The sequence below is a fragment of the Diospyros lotus genome, chromosome 14 (assembly GCF_014633365.1).
Source record: "Diospyros lotus cultivar Yz01 chromosome 14, ASM1463336v1, whole genome shotgun sequence".
NCBI classification, from domain to species: domain Eukaryota; kingdom Viridiplantae; phylum Streptophyta; class Magnoliopsida; order Ericales; family Ebenaceae; genus Diospyros; species Diospyros lotus.
Window position 1 is genome coordinate 7184786 of NC_068351.1, and position 17172 is coordinate 7201957.

The following is a 17172-nucleotide window of genomic DNA, read 5'->3' on the forward strand; positions in this document are numbered from 1 at the left end:
GGTGACCCGACAATAGCGAGGGCATTTATTCATCACAAAGGATGGAGACCATTTTCATTATAAATCTATAATGGATGATCAAATATCTATATCTATAATCAATCTTTGGGTTTCATTACAAATGCACGTGTTAAACCCATGTGGTTCATTTTCTCTCTCTCTTACTCATCGCATATTTGCAATGAGATTGGATTTACTTTCATTGTATATTTTGCCCTAAATTCATTACATATACAAATTTAATATTAATTAATAGGTGAACCTACCCTCTCTCTTTACAATTGTCGAGCTTGTGATAATAATGGTAGGTGAATATGCTTTCTCTCTCTCTCTTTTCTCATTAAAGGTCTATGATGAGATCGAATTTATATTCATATCAAATTTGAGATGAATTTATCGCATAAATGCAAATCTACATTCATCATGGATAAACTCATTGGGTTTATCTTTTATCTCTCTCTCTTTTCCTTTGAAAAACCGATAATTGTTCATAGTAATAATGGCGACAACAATGAAAGTATCTACTATCTCTCTTTCCTCATTGCAATGGGATTGAATTTGCCTTCATCGTAATGAATTCATAACACAAACATAGATTTGCGTTCGTTATATGTAAATTTTTTAGATTTATCTATTTTTATTTTTTTTATAATAATTGCTTGTAATAGTGATGACAATGACGTGGGTCTCTCTTTCTTATTATAGATCTACATCAATGATGAATCTTAGTGATTCATCATTTATTTTTTCTAATGCTGTTCACCAACCATTAGAAATAGAGGTGAAATGAAGAGTAAAATAATATTTTTGTCAATTTATTTAACAATATAAGAGATTATTATTATTTTCAAACTATGAGAATATTTTTACAATTACTTGAAACTTCAAAGATAATTATTAGAATTTATTGTATTTTATATAATATAAAATGATAATATTCAATTATGACTCGTATAGAATCGATTTATAACCAACCTTTTTTAATTTTTTGTATAACCCACCCAACTAAGTATTTGTCAACAAATTTGAAAGGGCATTGCTAATAAGGCAATAATTTTTGTGTAAATATGATTTATTTTTAATGAATAAATTATTCTTAAGTTAAAGACAAAGAAAGAGATTGACAAATACCTTAAATTCGTCTAATTATTCTTGGTATGAGAAAAAAGAAAAGTATAAGAATATTTTTATTATTTTTAAAATATAAATGATATTTTTATTTTTTTGTATCGAATCCCAAAAATATTAAATATGAATTTAACCTTTTTAAAAACTGATTTATGAAAATGGTTCGTTGACTTTTTGCAATCAATGAGTTTTAACACATTAAAAAGATATATTTTAATCCAACCAGATCGCCGTGTTTGCTCGTCCGTCAGTTTCTTCACCTACTCTCTCTCTCTCTCTCTCTCTCTCTCTCTCTCTCGTGTTACCATTCGGTCCATTCCTACCCAAATTCCCTTCAAAGTTCAACCAACCCCTTTTTTTCTCACCTACCCTGCCGGTGCCCGTTTCTTAAATTAAGTACAGGCCTCAACATTTGGGGATTTTGCCAAATCACCAAATACAATGGATTTCTTGGAATCCATGGACACCCAGATCGCGGGTGTTGCTGTTGCGCTCCTTGCCATTGCTGTTGCTGCTCTCTACTTCTTCTCCTATAATAAGAAACCCAAAGGTAAATATTTTCGGTTCATCTCTCTAATGGCCTATTCTGATTTCACAGTTTCTGGGTTCTTCTTCTTTCCAACTTAAGCATCGCTCTCATTTTCCTTTTTCTCTCGCTTGAAGAAGGATCGTAAAGATTATGTTTGTGGGTCAAAACCTTTATCACGTCAGCATGGAAAAGTCCACAAATTTGTGTGTATTTTTTAATAATATGATTGTGCTGTTGAATAGGCTGCTTAGATCCTGAGAACTTCAAGGAATTCAAGCTTGTGAAGCGAAGGCAGCTCAGTCATAATGTGGCCAAATTCAGATTTGAGCTTCCTACTCCCACTTCAGTCTTGGGCCTTCCTATTGGTCAACATATAAGTTGCAGGTTCACTTGATTGAATAGCTGCAAATAAACTATAATCTAGATCTATATAGACTTTAAAAGTCCTTGCTTGATTTAACTGTTGTCAAATGCTTACCATCTGGTGTGTCTTCTTTGTCAAAATAGGGGTAAAGATAGCCAAGGTGACGAGGTTATTAAACCTTACACCCCTACTACCTTGGATTCAGATGTTGGGCATTTTGAACTAGTCATAAAGGTAAATTTGAAAAATAGTCTATGTTGGCCTTGGCCCTTGGGTGTATTGGATTGATTGTCTGATTCTGTTTGGCTCTGCAGATGTATCCCCAAGGTAGAATGTCTCACCATTTCCGGGAAATGCGTGTCGGTGATTATCTTGCCGTGAAGGGACCAAAGGTATGAACTTGTAGTCTTTAATATTGATTTCTTCAAACTGTTCTGCGTTACATGCATGATTGTTCAAAAAAGTTGAGTACTGCCGGCTCCTGAAGGTTGAGAATTTGTGTCACTTTACTGGTTTAATATTTATCATAAAAAGGGTTTGATTCAATGTGGGCATGATGAAGGAATTGTGCTGGAAAGGATTCACAGCGCATCCTTGAATAAAATGCTGTTACTTATTTAACGTTACATCCAGTTACTACTAATAGTTTTTTTTTTTTTTTGTTTTGTTTTGTTTTACTCCCGTATATTGCTACCCCTGCACCTAGTTGTATGGCATAATTTTTGTTGACTTTATGTATGTCCAAATATTTTTTTTATGTGGAAATTTGTATTGATTATATGGTAAGTGATACCTCCAAATGCATGTACTTGGTAAGTGCCACTTCATTTTTGCCCCTCTGCCCCATGATGTTGGTTTCCACAAAGCTTCTTCTCAGAACTTTATAAGTTGAAAAAATCGTGATCTTCAAACCAATGACCTGGCAAAGTGAATCTTGGACTATGCGACTTAATGATCACAAGCACATGGATCCCTTATGTCAACTTTATACATCTAAACTGGGACAGACATCTGACATTTATATTCCTGTTTTGTGTACTGTAATGATGTATCTTAGGTGGCATAGGTGATGCTCTTGTATTTAAACATTATTCTGCAATCCATTCACAAATTGTTCCACTTCATTTTGGCTTTGATTTTTATCCCAATCTATTCGAAACAGCTGTATACAAGTTCAAGTTATTTAGGGAACCAATTATTTTGACCCATAAAGGGCATTTTTTTATCTAATTTATTTAGCATAAAAAGTGTTGGGTGTTTTCTTACAAAGATTTGTCGGTGATCTTTGGAAATACCTGTAATAAATTGTCTTTTTTTAATAAATAAGCTTTATATATATTTTTTTGAATTATTAATGAATAAGAATATGTCTGGAAACTTGTCAGCATGTGAAACAAGTTATGCAGATTTTGTTATTTTCCACACTTTATGCACACCCTAACTTATTGTACCTTATCAATTGAAGCAGTTTGTCTGAGCTACTGCATCTTTTTAGAGTTTGGTGGTGCCAGAAAATCAATGATTTGGTGTTGGGTAAATGTGCGAATGATTCAAAAAAATCTTACTTAACAAGAGTGGTTCTTAAACATAATTTTATTTTTTGATTAAAATATCCTTTGTGATTGATAAATTGGTGATAATCATATACAACGTTAAAAGTATGTGAGAGGGACAGGAAGAAAATTAGTACGTTGCCCTTTTGGATTCTTATTCTCCTTTGGCTTGAAGGGGTACCAGGTCACTGTTTTTCACTTTTCATGGTTGTGTAGAACAAGCATAAATCTAACCTTCATATGCTATGCTGGCTCTGAAAGGGGGAGGGCAAATTTCATCCTCTGATAGAAGTATCTGCAATTAATTGTATTCTAATAATGTTCATGTAGATCTTATGCAACTTTATAAGATTGTGTGAGGATGCGATATGGTACTTTGGAACTTCCACAGTCATTTGAAGGAGATGACTGGGCATCTCTTCCAGGCCCCTCGACCAAGACGGTGCCCCCTCTTTACAAAGGGAGTAACCTCTATGGTCACCATCTTCGGAAAATGAAAACCCTCTCTGGACAACTTTGCCGATTCCATAATCCATCCATGCACCTCAAATGTCCATGACAATTATATAGCATAAAATAAAATGCATCACACACCAAAAACCACATGCCATGGATGCCGCGCCATTGTGCTCTATGCACACAAAAACCACATGGCATGGATGTTATGCTATTGTGCTTTATGCACAAAAAAAAGGGGTTAAGAAAGACTTATTGTGATCTCCAAGCACTAAGATCTTTTTCTTCCTTCCTTGGTCCCTTGCCTTTGGAAGAAGTTCTCTCCTCAAGCTCCCAAAATCCTCTCCATGTTCTTCCTCTCTTCCTTTTAATTTTCTGTAGCTTGCATGCAAGAAAATGAGAAGAAAACCCCTATTTTCCAAGCCGTATATAACCTGTTACCATTTGCACAATTGCCCTTACTTGATGCCGGATGCCCTATCTGTCCCTTTTATGGAGGCATTTTTGTCCACAAAGATTAGGAGACAACCTGCAGATTTGTCCCCTCTTTTTTTTTTCTTGATTTTCTCTCCTTTTCCTGCCATTTTCAGGTTTTGTTAGCTGGTCTATTAGGGAAAACATCAGCCCTGATCCCCTTCTTTCGTCTTTGTACCCCAATTTTTGGTGGTCCTCCCCTATTTTGGTTGGTTTGCATGTTAATCCCTTCATTTTCTCCTATTTCATCCCTCAGATTTTTCCCAAACTTTTCAGAGATAAATATTGGGAGACTTTCTTGTCCCATCTCCTTGATTGCCTCTAATTCCTTATCAATTTAACCAAATCATGGACCACCATAATTGACCAATTTTGATCCTTAAACTTGCCCCATTAATTGGTTATGGATGCCCAAAGTTGTGCCTTAAAATCCTCAAGAGCATAGCCTAAAACCCCGCTTTAATTTGAATTATTTGTAAAATTTTTCACTAGTTTGGCCGACCAATCTGCCCAATCTGGTCGACCAGTCTAGTGTGTTGGGCTGAATCCTTCCGCATTAGTTTGGTTGGCCAAACCGGTCCATTGAGCTGGACCAGTTTCTTTTCATTCCAATTTAGCCAACCAAAGCTCCTAGGCTTCCATCTTTAGTCGACCGAAGGTGCCTCCCATGGTATTTTCGGCTTCCCTTCATCTTCATTTACTTCTTTACTTTCTAAACCATCGTCCCTGCCTTCATTAGGCATGAATTTCCTCTCCATGAGTGCTCCGTTTAAAATCCTATCGGCTCTATTTGATTTGATTGTGTCCTGCCCGATTAGGCTTGAAAATCCAATTTATCTCAAAATTTCCCATTAAGAGATTTAATTAATTGGAGCCAAAATGCGGGTCATTACATGAACTTTCAATCATATATTTTAAGTCAACTTATCAACTTCACAGAGTTTCTACAGGTACGGCAAAATTTATGGGTATTGGACTTCATCTTTAGTCTTCTTTTCAAGATGAATAAAAGTGATCTTATTTCTAAATATCACTTGGCCTAAATGTCACAATGCTGCATTACCTATTTTTCTTTTTCATTTCTACCATATGATTTGTTAATTTTAAAGATTATAAGAGTTTGGAAGTGCAGCAATTGAAGATAAAAATTATTGTGATGGTACGTAAAATTTCTTGAAAAGTTGGCAATATTAACAACAAATATTGATTTTCTTCTTACAAAAAATAAAATTAGAAAACAGATTTATTGGGTGCATCTTCATGCTTAATTGATATGAATTACAACTATCGTGGAAGATGCTCATGCCAGGGCTGCTTTGTTGTTCCAGGGCCGTTTTAGATATCAACCAGGTGAAGTGAGAGCATTTGGAATGCTTGCTGGAGGTTCTGGCATTACTCCAATGTTCCAAGTATGTACTTCAGGATTTATACCTTTTATCATGAATAAATTACTGATTTAGACCATTGTGTTTGAAGTGTTTGGACACTATATTACTTTGTTTCTGTACCATTTTGTTTCCACTTTAGGTTGCAAGAGCTATTTTGGAGAATCCAAAAGATAAAACAAAGGTGCATCTCATTTATGCTAATGTTACATATGAGGACATTCTTGTAAAGGTAATACTTCCCCCCCCCCCCCCCCCCCCCCCCCCCCCCCTTTCTCTCTCTCTCTCTCTCCCCATCTGTTCATATGGGTCACGTGACCATTAAATTAAAGCTTCTCTTTTCTAGCTAAGTATGACCAATAATGGCAAGAATTGCAATTGTTGATACTAGATAGGTCTGCTTATATTGTACCTACATGTTATCTTCTAAAAAGAAAAAAAACACAAAGTGAAATGTAGAACATGAAAAAAACTCATCTGAATGTGCAAAGTGAAATATGAAAATATGACCCTCCCCTGACTATCACAAAGCGGGGAAACTTGTGTGCTAGAGGAACCCTTGTGTTTTGCGTGTGCATAAACTCCTAAATTGGATTTTGGATAAGGTTTTGTTCAAAGAACCTTGAATTCTCTCTTCATCACTTAAGCTATTATTTTCTTCTCTCTCTTCTTATCTGTTGTCTCTTTCTTTCCATCTTGTTATTTTATCAAATTGCAAAACCTTAAGATTTTAAGGGTTATAAAAGGCCAGGAAAAGCATCTTGTCATAGAATTTTCAATTAAAAGTTAGGATGATAAATTCTAAGAGTAAATCTTGGTAAATGATATTCTCTGTTATTCTGACTACATACAAGACGAGGATTTAGGCTAGATTAATGAGAAAACCATAATTAGATTGGTACTGCATTGTGCTCCAGAATACTAATGCTAGGGTCAAGAGGTGGGAGTAACAGAACCAGTGAGATTAGTAGTCATCTAGTTGAAGTTTTGTGCATATGGTGCTAAACAGGGTGCTTAAAACTTGTGCAGGATGACATTTATATTTCTGTGCAGCCCTTAACTTCATCTTTTCTACTTAATTTTGGGCTGTCCATGATTAGCTGGGCTTAGTATTAGTGACATGTTTCGGTGGCAATGGAATACCATCCTAGTTTTGTCATCAATAGTTTATCCTTGCTTTGCTTGCTACAAGATCATAATATTAGGAGTGGATAAAAAACTGGATATGACTTTCAAAACAATGAGAACAATTCTATAAAGGGTCGTCCATAATTCCATATACATGTCATTTGGCAAGCGAAGATTATGAAGGAAGAACTGATACTTAATGAAGTGTATAGAAGCTATCTTTTCTCCTCGAGGTACTGTTACGTGGTTTTCATAGATGAAAATGAGTAGAAAGTTGGATAAGTCAAAGGAAATTGCGAGGGGAAGAAAAGGGAGAATAAGGGAAGGAAAGGAGGTACAGCTCTTGTTTAGTTAGACAATAGTTAATGTAGGAATTGGATAAAAAACCTCTTCCTCTTATTCTTCAATCAATGCAATTATAACTAAGGAACCATAAGTGTACCCGTTTATGAACATTCTGTGACTGGCTGTTAACATCAGCTGAGCTTCCCCACTTTGTTTGACATAGCCAGCAATGTGTGGCTATCCAAAGCATCCCTGAAATAAGGGTGATTTTTTCTTTCTCTTTTAAAGTTAGATGATTTATAAGTTGAACTGATAACAATTATGACATTCTATACTTAATTTTTACAAGTTGAGGGGTATACTTGGTATTTGGAAGTGTCTTAATAACAAATGTTTACCCATTGTTTCCTTGCAATATTGAAGTGGAAGAAACGTGCTCAAGTTGGTGGTGCTCTTATGCTAACTGCCTTTCTATGTACTTCCTTTTCTGTCCTACAAACAGTAGTATACTCTTTGGTGCTTGATCAACCACTTAGAAAGGACACCTTGGGTTTGGGGGGTAGGGCGGTTAAGAATTAACCAATAGTGTGCGTGTTTGTACGGGGTTGGTCTTTAGAAAGGGTAATATGAATACTTGGATTTGTTTCCAGCTCCATGACGAGTGTGGCCATAGGCCCTTGTATGAATAATTCTCTAATCTTTTCTGTTCTATCAGTAGCTTTTTTTGCTTCTCACAGTTCAAACGTAATCTCCAGGATTGGCAACTTGATTTCTTTTTAATGGCTTTCTTGACTTTATCCAGTCTAATTCTTTTTTTTTTTATCCATTCTAATTCATTGGTAAGGTAGGGGGAGGCAGATGGGTGTGGTTTCCATTTAGGGGGCGTTTGTTAAAGTGAGCAAGATAAGGTGGTATCAAGATAAGATTGGGATGCTTTCCGGATCAAGATATGGAATGATCAAGATAAGGCTGGGAAGCATTCCAAGATTTCTATCAGACTGTTTGTTAAATTTTTTAGAATCCACTGATAATTGTATTTTTTCTTTCCATGTGTTTGTTAATACATATGATAAGCACCAAGATAGGGGGAGGCAGATGGGTGTGGTTTCCATTTAGGGGGCGTTTGTTAAAGTGAGCAAGATAAGGTGGTATCAAGATAAGATTGGGATGCTTTCCGGATCAAGATATGGAATGATCAAGATAAGGCTGGGAAGCATTCCAAGATTTCTATCAGACTGTTTGTTAAATTTTTTAGAATCCACTGATAATTGTATTTTTTCTTTCCATGTGTTTGTTAATACATATGATAAGCACCAAGATAAGGGTTTTTTTACCAAAATATCCCTATTATCAAATTTATGATTAAAATAGTATTTTATGATTAATATGAATTGTCAAAAAAATTAAGATTAAAATTAAAAATAATATTTTATTTTTCAAATTCATGTTCAAAAATAAATTTAAAAAGAGTTGAAAAGAGTTAAATAAAATATATATTGAGAGAGAAATTTAAATTTTAAAAATCAATGAAATGAATAATGTCATTTAAATTTTAAAAATTGTCAAAACATATAATAATTTAAAAATATATTAAAAAATATTAATTATAAGAGTTAAATAAATAAGGTTTTTTAATAAATTTAAATCTTTAAAATGCACTAAATGGCATTAATTATTTTACAAGGGGCAGATAAGTAATTCAGCCTTATCTTGAAAGAGCAAGATAAATTTATCCGAGGGGGGAGGTCGGATAAATTTATCTTGAAAGGGGGAGATAAGAGGTCACGTGAGGCCTTTTCCGGAAATGGTCGGATAAGGTTAACAAACACGTTGGAAATACCAAACATCCGGAATACTTCCCATATCTAACATTTTCTCCCTCTTATCTTGGTTAACAAACACCCCCTTAGTGAAAAATAGTTCTCTTAATTTAATTCTTTCCATGAGCCTATGAATGATAAAAGGTCAAGAGCTGTTTCCTTGAAAACTTTTTTGTGGGGACAACTTTGTTTGACTCTATACCTCACATCTGATAGTTTGAGGAAGCATGGTCAGATTGTGGTGAACAGGTGTTGTGTAAGAGGGTCAGGGAATAGCTTGATTATTATTGTTGTATTGTACAATGGCGTGTGATTTCAGTGATCGATGTAGGTTGGTGATGTCAGTGACCGATTTTTTGGATTCTTGGAGTTTTTCATGTCTGGAGTAGGAGGGGTATTTATTTGTGTTTGGAGGTTTATTCCCTTTTGTCATGTGGCATATTAGGCATGAAACAAATTTGATAACTTCTGAGGGACTAAGAGAGTCAGAGTTTTTGTGTGCCTAAGAGAGTCAGAGTTTTTGTGCAAGTGAACCATTACAGTTTAGGATTTGGTTAACCTTCTAGTCTCTTTTTATTTTTGTCGATAGGTTCTTGATGTTCTTTTCTTTCTTTATATAGGGTTCAACTGCCTCCAACTTTTTTGCCTATTTTATTATATATTTACTTGTCAAAAAAGAGAAAAAAAAGAGTTGATCAAAAGTGCATTGGTACTGGTATTGACTTGAACTTTGATGGATTCAGAAGTAATAACTGCTACATGCGATTGATGAAAAGTGCATTGGGACTAGAAATAATCCATTTGCATGTTTTTTGGACATTTACAGGAAGAATTAGATGGTCTTGCTGCTAACTATCCCGACCGTTTCAAGGTTTACTACGTGCTGAATCAGGTTGGTTGCCTTTCATTGTGTAACACCTATTTTTATTTTTGCTATTGTTTGGTCTTCGCTTTTTCTCTATCTGTGACATGCTCGTATTTGATGTGCACTTGTCTGGCTCCCTCTCTTATGAAATATCAAGTTGTCCAAATGATTGGTGCAGTTTGGGGAATTAAATTTGTTCTTATAGTTTTTCCTCGCCTTGTGTAATGCACACCAAGGACATACTAGCTTGTCACTGTGAATAATAGTTATATCCCAGCTAACTCATGCATCAGAGTTTCTTTTCTTGGATCTGCCAATTTTTGGAAACCAAGTTCAATTATATACCAATTGAGGCTAGCTGTTAGCTTGTTACCATGAGGTAAAAAAATATGTTGATCCATGAGTTGGCTTATATAACTGCAAGATTGGTCCCACCGTTAGACGGCTAAAATTTGACGAAAAAAAGGAGCTTATAGGATCTCTCTTTACTGACGAACTAACAGCTGGCTTAAATATCTCTGCAGCCTCCTGAATCGTGGAATGGCGGCGTTGGGTTTGTATCCAAGGAAATGATTCAAACACACTGCCCTGCTCCAGGACCTGACATTCGGGTAAGTTTGAATTCATAGGAGGCTGTTTACCTTCCCTTGCCTTGTTTTTCAAGTGAAGAAAAGAGATCGAAAGTGATTTAACTGAAGCAATCTCTTGAACCCCTCTGCAGATCCTTAGGTGCGGCCCTCCGCCTATGAACAAGGCCATGGCCGCTCACCTTGAGGCTCTCGAATATGCACCAGAGATGCAGTTCCAGTTCTGATACTCGGGTCATTTAGTCCTCTATTCGGGCATGTTCTGCCCTTTCATTGATTTGAGCAAAGCACAGTTTTGATTTCTGTACGCTGCATCGAAAGCCTTTAAAGGAACTGTCTGTATTTTATGCAGAAGTGTGAACTTTCTTGGGAACAACTTTATAATAACTGCAGTTTTATAAGCTTCAGCTCAGCTCAAGCTTAGCTTGTTGGGCAGAGAACATTCGGTTAAGTTTGGTTGAATTCAAGTTTTGTTGGGCTAAATTGAAGCTTGTTTGAGATCGGCTCAAAGAAAAAAAACACAAAAAAGATGAATTGGCTAGATTTAGAGAATGTTGCAGCAGTGATATTTTTGCAATTATAATTCAGTGTAATGGGGTTTTTCCCCTTCTCAGGGCATCAATAGATCAGTTACCCTATTTTGCATGAAAAATTTTGTACATTTTCTTTTATCAATGGATGAGTTAAACATAATTGATCCATGTTTGAGAATCCACAGTCACGCTCGAAATAAATATGCATGAACCTGCTTGTGGATGGGAGATTTGTGTCTGTCTAGAAACCAATACCAATGGAAGTGGGTTATTTTAAAAAATATTGGGCTATATTTGTTTTATAAATCCAATGGTAAACCTTGTATTTTTTGGGGGTGGAAGTAAAGTATCCAAAGAAATTGAAAGAGAAAATAGCCCCTGCCGGCACCCGAATCTTGGCTGGATTTTAATAATAATTAACAAATATATTCGTATTACAGATAACATTCAACAAGTAAACTTTAACATTGCTAGTAACACCAAGTTCTCACAATTGAGAATAATTAAATAGTAGTATAGTATTACTTGTCCATACCCAGGACGCTATCTGTATTAAAAATACAAATATAAAGATTATATTAAACGTTATAATAATTTTTTTTAATCTAAATTTCAATGCTTCTAGTTTTAGCAACACAAAATACTTTACTCTTGGTGGGTGTTTTTGTACAGATGATGACAAATTTTAGGTTTTCGACTTCCCCAAATCATTTGAGAAAAAATAAATGCCACGCCCAACCCTGAAAATAGGCAAACACTACACCAAAAACAGAAGCAAGAACAAGAGAAATCACGGCTTCAGAGGCCCGCTTTCTTCCACAGATACACTATTTTTCCGCAGAGAGCATCGGAGAAAGAAACGAAGAACAAAAAGTCTCCCAGCGTTCTTCTGGTGAACCCTTCTTTCCTTTCACACTCTTATCGTCATCACATTATCCTCCTTTCTTCCTCCGTAACTCCTTTTCTCCAGTGCCTTGTTCAGATTGCATTTCAATTAATTTAGGTTTCTCCCCTCCCCTTTTTTTTCTTCTTAAACATTGGGCGATTGTTTCTGAAGTGGGTTTTTTCGGTGTTCCCGCTCTTCCATTGCCCCTTTTGGATATTGGGTTGTTGCGATTGAATTCAAATTTACCTGGGCTCGCGTTCGTTTTGCGTCTGGTGATTGTATAAGAGTTGGGTTTTTTTTTTTCTATATGACCAATTTCGAGAGAATGGGTGGTTTTGGATAGGATTGTTCCATCGATTTTTAGTTTGGATTATTAGTCAATGATTTCTGGAAGGTACTGTTGGTTGGGGGATTAGAAGTTGAAATGGCTGAGAGGAAGTCGTCAATTATGGGACTTATTTTTCAGAAGAAATCACTATTTTGTTTGTTTTCAGTTACATCAATCTTGTTCATGTTATCTTGGTTATTTGTGTTGCGTTTGGACCACAAATTTTTGCGTCCAATGCTTTCGTCGACGATTGTTGATGGGAATTCTGCATCTCAGATTCAAACTCATGGTAAGCCCTTGATAACAAGTGACCGGGTAATTCATGAGGAAGAATTGGAAGGACAGAGGAAGGATAATTTGGTGACATGTAATCCTAATAATATGGTTCTTAAGGTTTTCATGTATGATTTACCAGCAGAGTTCCATTTTGAGCTCTTAGATTGGAAGTCCGAGGGGAAAGGTGTTTGGCCTGATATTCGAAATGAAGTCCCTCACTATCCTGGTGGTTTAAACTTGCAACATAGTATAGATTATTGGCTTACCTTGGATCTCTTATCGTCTGAATTCACCGAGACTACTAATGCCCGTAGTGCAGTAAGAGTCCACAACTCTAGTGAAGCTGACGTTATATTTGTCCCATTCTTTTCTTCCCTAAGCTATAACCGACATTCTAGGGTAGCACAAAACCAAAAAAGAAGCACGGACCAGTTGCTACAAGAGAAGCTGGTTAAGTATGTGACATCTCAAGACGAATGGAAGAGGTCAGCTGGAAAGGACCATATAGTTCTAGCCCATCATCCAAATAGCCTCTTGTATGCAAGATGGAAACTCTGGCCTGCAACATACATACTTTCAGATTTTGGCAGGTATCCCACAAATATAGCAAACATTGACAAAGATGTGATTGCGCCTTATAAACACGTCGTAAAAACTTTCGTTAATGATTCATCTGGTTTTGATGGCCGCCCGACGTTGCTGTATTTCCAAGGAGCCATATATAGAAAAGATGTACGTAATATTCTTTCCTTTATCTCTAATTTAGTTGTTTCTTTGGATTATAAAGGGAGGAAAAAGAAAATTTTTGTTTTACCAGTAATTATTGTTTCCCTCATCAGTTTGACTAAACTTTTGCTGCATCCTGTGGATGGACATTATCTAAAGCTGCTTTCTCATTATTTGTTTGGCATGCCTTGGTTCGTGCATCTAGTTATACTGATTTGGTGTTTTTCTACTTTTCCTGTTATATAAATGATGTAAATTTATGGTCTGTAATGCAATATGTGGTTTTCTGGATCCATTTCTAACAATTATGCAATGAAATTTGGAATGAAGACTTATATTTGAATGTGCTTAAGAGTAATTTTTTTATTAGTCTTTACCTAGTGATGGGAAAAAATTGTTTTGATTTGTTAATTGTAGGTAGATAATTTTATTATTAGCCCATCTACGCCCTGTTTACTGTTTTAAAGTTGGCAGGCAATCCTCAGTCTTCTTACCAACCTAGGAGAGGATGCTGATAATATTGATGTAGGTTCTATTTGGTATTCCTGTATTTTTGAAGCACAATAATTTTTTACCAAAAATTTGAGAAATCAACATTAAGTGCAACTTCGCTTTTAAAGCACAATTGCTTCCTCTAAACAAGTAGATTGAGTTTCTTTTAATTTTTACATGAAAAAGGATTATTTAATAGGGTTTTAATTTATTTATTATAGCTTTTTTTTTTTTGTTAAGTTATTTTTATTTAAAAATTTATTTTTTACCCCCTTCATCCCTGTTGAACAACAGAGTAGATTAGAGGAAGGTGTAAAATTGAAATAAAAGATACGAAATATTTTATGTAATTTTTTAGATTTTGATGTAAAATATTTTTCAAATATGATAAATGGAGCTTTAGTTTAAAATATTTATTTAAATTATTTAATATACTAGTGTTTTGTTTAGTTATTTTCCATATCTATAGCACAATAGTAAAATGTTAACCAATCACTTATTACTTGCTTTTAACATTAATAAGTACAATACCACGCCCATTTACCAAACACTACTTTTATTAACATTGCTTTCACAACACAACATAATGGCCACAACACAGCAATATCAAATAGGTCTATAGCTGCTTTATGGTAAGTGGGATCAAGAATGTCATTTATATATATATATATATCTAATATTGAGTGTTTTTCCAACACTTTTAAGCATTCAAGGATTGGTTACTGTCTTTTCTCTGTTACATGCACCTCCTTTCTTTTCAATTTCAGGAATCTGAGACTATAATATTGCAATGGTTTATATCCCTTGTATATTAATTTAATTGTTGTAATATTTGAATAAAGCAAGCCATTTTGGGATATTGGAATGATCTTGGGTTCACATCCATGATAGTAAGTTGCAATAAAACTTGTATATATGATTTTGAAGATTTAGAAAAATTGAGAGGCAATTTCCAGAAACTGTTATGAATGAGTCTTATGTGGTTGGGGATGGTAGATGCAGTCTCTTTGTGTTGTGATTGGCCAGGATTTCTGAGGAATGCTTCAATATGTAAAACCTTTAATGATAAACCAGTGGTGTGGACTGAAGATCTATTGGAAGGTCTAGACCACTACAACAATTGGCCATGTATTCTGATTATGATTTATGTACTGAGGTAGCATGTTGTTATTCAGGAACATGTGTAATATTCAGGAAGACAATTCTTTGACTCTATGGCCATGGGCAGGGGAGTACAACTATGTAGAGCCTAGGAATATGGAGATTTGCCATGTCATGCAAGGTGGCCCTTATACTTTTGTAATTGGGGCACAGTAAAAAGAAAAAAGAAAAAAGAAAAAAGAATCTGTGTATTATACACGATTGATTACTCAATACTTTTTGCCTATGGCATCAAATACATTTTGCGTTTAAACATTCCATGTCACTCCATTTAGTGAGGTTAAAGCTTGTGATTGTTATTGTAATTTACATTGCATATTCATAAAGTCTAAAACTATTAGTGACTGAATGTGGAAGCATTTCTTGTATTCTACTGGCATGTGGCATATATGCCTTATTCTCTAAGAATCTCAGACTCCTTACGGTTTCTCATATTCAGGGTGGTTTTATTCGGCAAGAGTTATTCTATCTGCTAAAAGAAGAAAAAGATGTACACTTCGCATTTGGAAGTGTTCAAAAGAATGGAATCCGTAATGCGACTCTGGGAATGCGCTCCTCGAAGTTCTGCCTTAACATAGCAGGTGATACACCCTCATCAAACCGCCTTTTTGATGCCATTGCTAGCCACTGTGTCCCTGTTGTCATCAGTGATGAGATTGAGCTCCCCTACGAAGATGTCCTAGACTACTCCAAGTTCTGTGTATTTGTCCGCACATCAGATGCCCTCAAGGACAAATTCCTTGTCAATCTTATTAGGGGAATTGGGAGAGAAGAATGGACCCGCATGTGGCAAAGGCTAAAAAAGGTTGAAAATCTGTTCGAGTATCAGTACCCTTCAAAGGAAGGAGATGCAGTTCAGATGATATGGCAGGCTGTGGCACGCAAGGCTCCCACTATGCGAATGAAGGCACACAGATCTAAGCGATTCTCTCATTATGATACTCGTGAGGATGGAGAGCTAAGATCAGTTCCACTGCCCAGGAATTTGGCCGAGTAAGCAAAAGAAGCTGAAATGTTTTAGACCTCTCTACTGCCATCTTTCATAGGTGACAAATCTAGAAAGCACGGTTTGTGGAAAGTAAAGCTGCTCTAAATTCCCAGAGCAGATATTGGGAGAAAAGTTTTGTACTTGAAGCAATGAACAGAGGAAAAGGAAGAAATAAACAACATTTTAGGAATTTAGCTGCCAAATAGCTAGGTTGAAATTTTGGAGTTCTTGGGTCACTTGTTCATTCATCCATTTCTGTTTTCTTGCTTTATCTGTCATAATATTGCAATGAGATCTTAGTACCTGCTTCAGGCTAATGTCTTGCTGAAAATAGGACCCAAAGCTGTACATCTTTCAATGGACAATTTATATGGACAGGTTCTACTTCCTAGTGCATTTTTGAGATTTTTTTCATTTGGGTATTGTTTCTTGTTGCTCTGTTCCAGCCCAAGACAACAATCATAGTTTTCTGGAGGCCCAAAACAAGATAGTTATCCCCATTTGTTGCAACTGTTTATCCATGGCTTTCTTGTCTAAGTGGGTTTGAATACTGTTCTTTCATCCCAATAGATCAAAGTTGCTATTCTCTTATTTTTTGGCAGAAAAGTTATTGGATGTAAACACACAAACTTCATATAAAATTTCCAAAAGAATGTTCTAAGTACGAGCATTTTATGTAATAGTAACATTTAGTTAAAGCTAAAAGGGAAGATTCTTTTTCTATATATAAGATAGCCATAAACAATCTTGGTGGTGTAGCACATAATATTGGTTACTAAATTAAGAAGATTGGAATATGACACATTGGAGGAGGAGAATACCGTGATGAATGATAAAAAATGAGGTTATTTATAATAGTCTGATTATTGACTTATATTAAAGATGAGATGTGAAATATATAATTAAGATAATTTAATTATATAAGAAAAAGATTAGCAGAGAATGAAATAGATTCTTAACAAAAGAGGTAGCAATATAAAAAAAAAAGAAAAAGAAAAACTTGATTATAAAAAATTATTATACATAATAGGAAATAAAATAACAATAAATGACAAATTAATATTCATGTAGCCAATAAATAACCAAACTAGTACTTGGATGGTGTTATTATTGCTGCTGTTGTAATATATTAAATTAAATACAAGACTCTTGCTATGAAACAAATTAATATAGCAACGAAATACTTAGTAAAGTTTTCGTGGTTTAAG

At 35.2% G+C, this 17172-nt stretch overlaps 2 protein-coding genes across 2 annotated transcripts; both read left to right on the top strand.

Moving 5' to 3' along the window:
* The first annotated feature begins 1388 nt into the window (after nt 1-1388).
* On the top strand, nt 1389-11226 carry LOC127790158 (NADH--cytochrome b5 reductase 1). The gene is made up of 9 exons (XM_052319452.1): nt 1389-1678; nt 1900-2041; nt 2165-2255; nt 2336-2413; nt 5833-5913; nt 6032-6121; nt 9949-10014; nt 10512-10598; nt 10709-11226. The coding sequence occupies exons 1-9, from the start codon at nt 1570-1572 to the stop codon at nt 10799-10801; spliced, it is 837 nt and encodes a 278-aa protein (XP_052175412.1). The 5' UTR covers nt 1389-1569; the 3' UTR covers nt 10802-11226.
* Nucleotides 11227-11799: 573 nt separating this feature from the next.
* On the top strand, nt 11800-16380 carry LOC127790157 (probable arabinosyltransferase ARAD1). The gene is made up of 2 exons (XM_052319451.1): nt 11800-13329; nt 15416-16380. The coding sequence occupies exons 1-2, from the start codon at nt 12418-12420 to the stop codon at nt 15971-15973; spliced, it is 1470 nt and encodes a 489-aa protein (XP_052175411.1). The 5' UTR covers nt 11800-12417; the 3' UTR covers nt 15974-16380.
* The last annotated feature ends 792 nt before the right edge of the window (nt 16381-17172 follow it).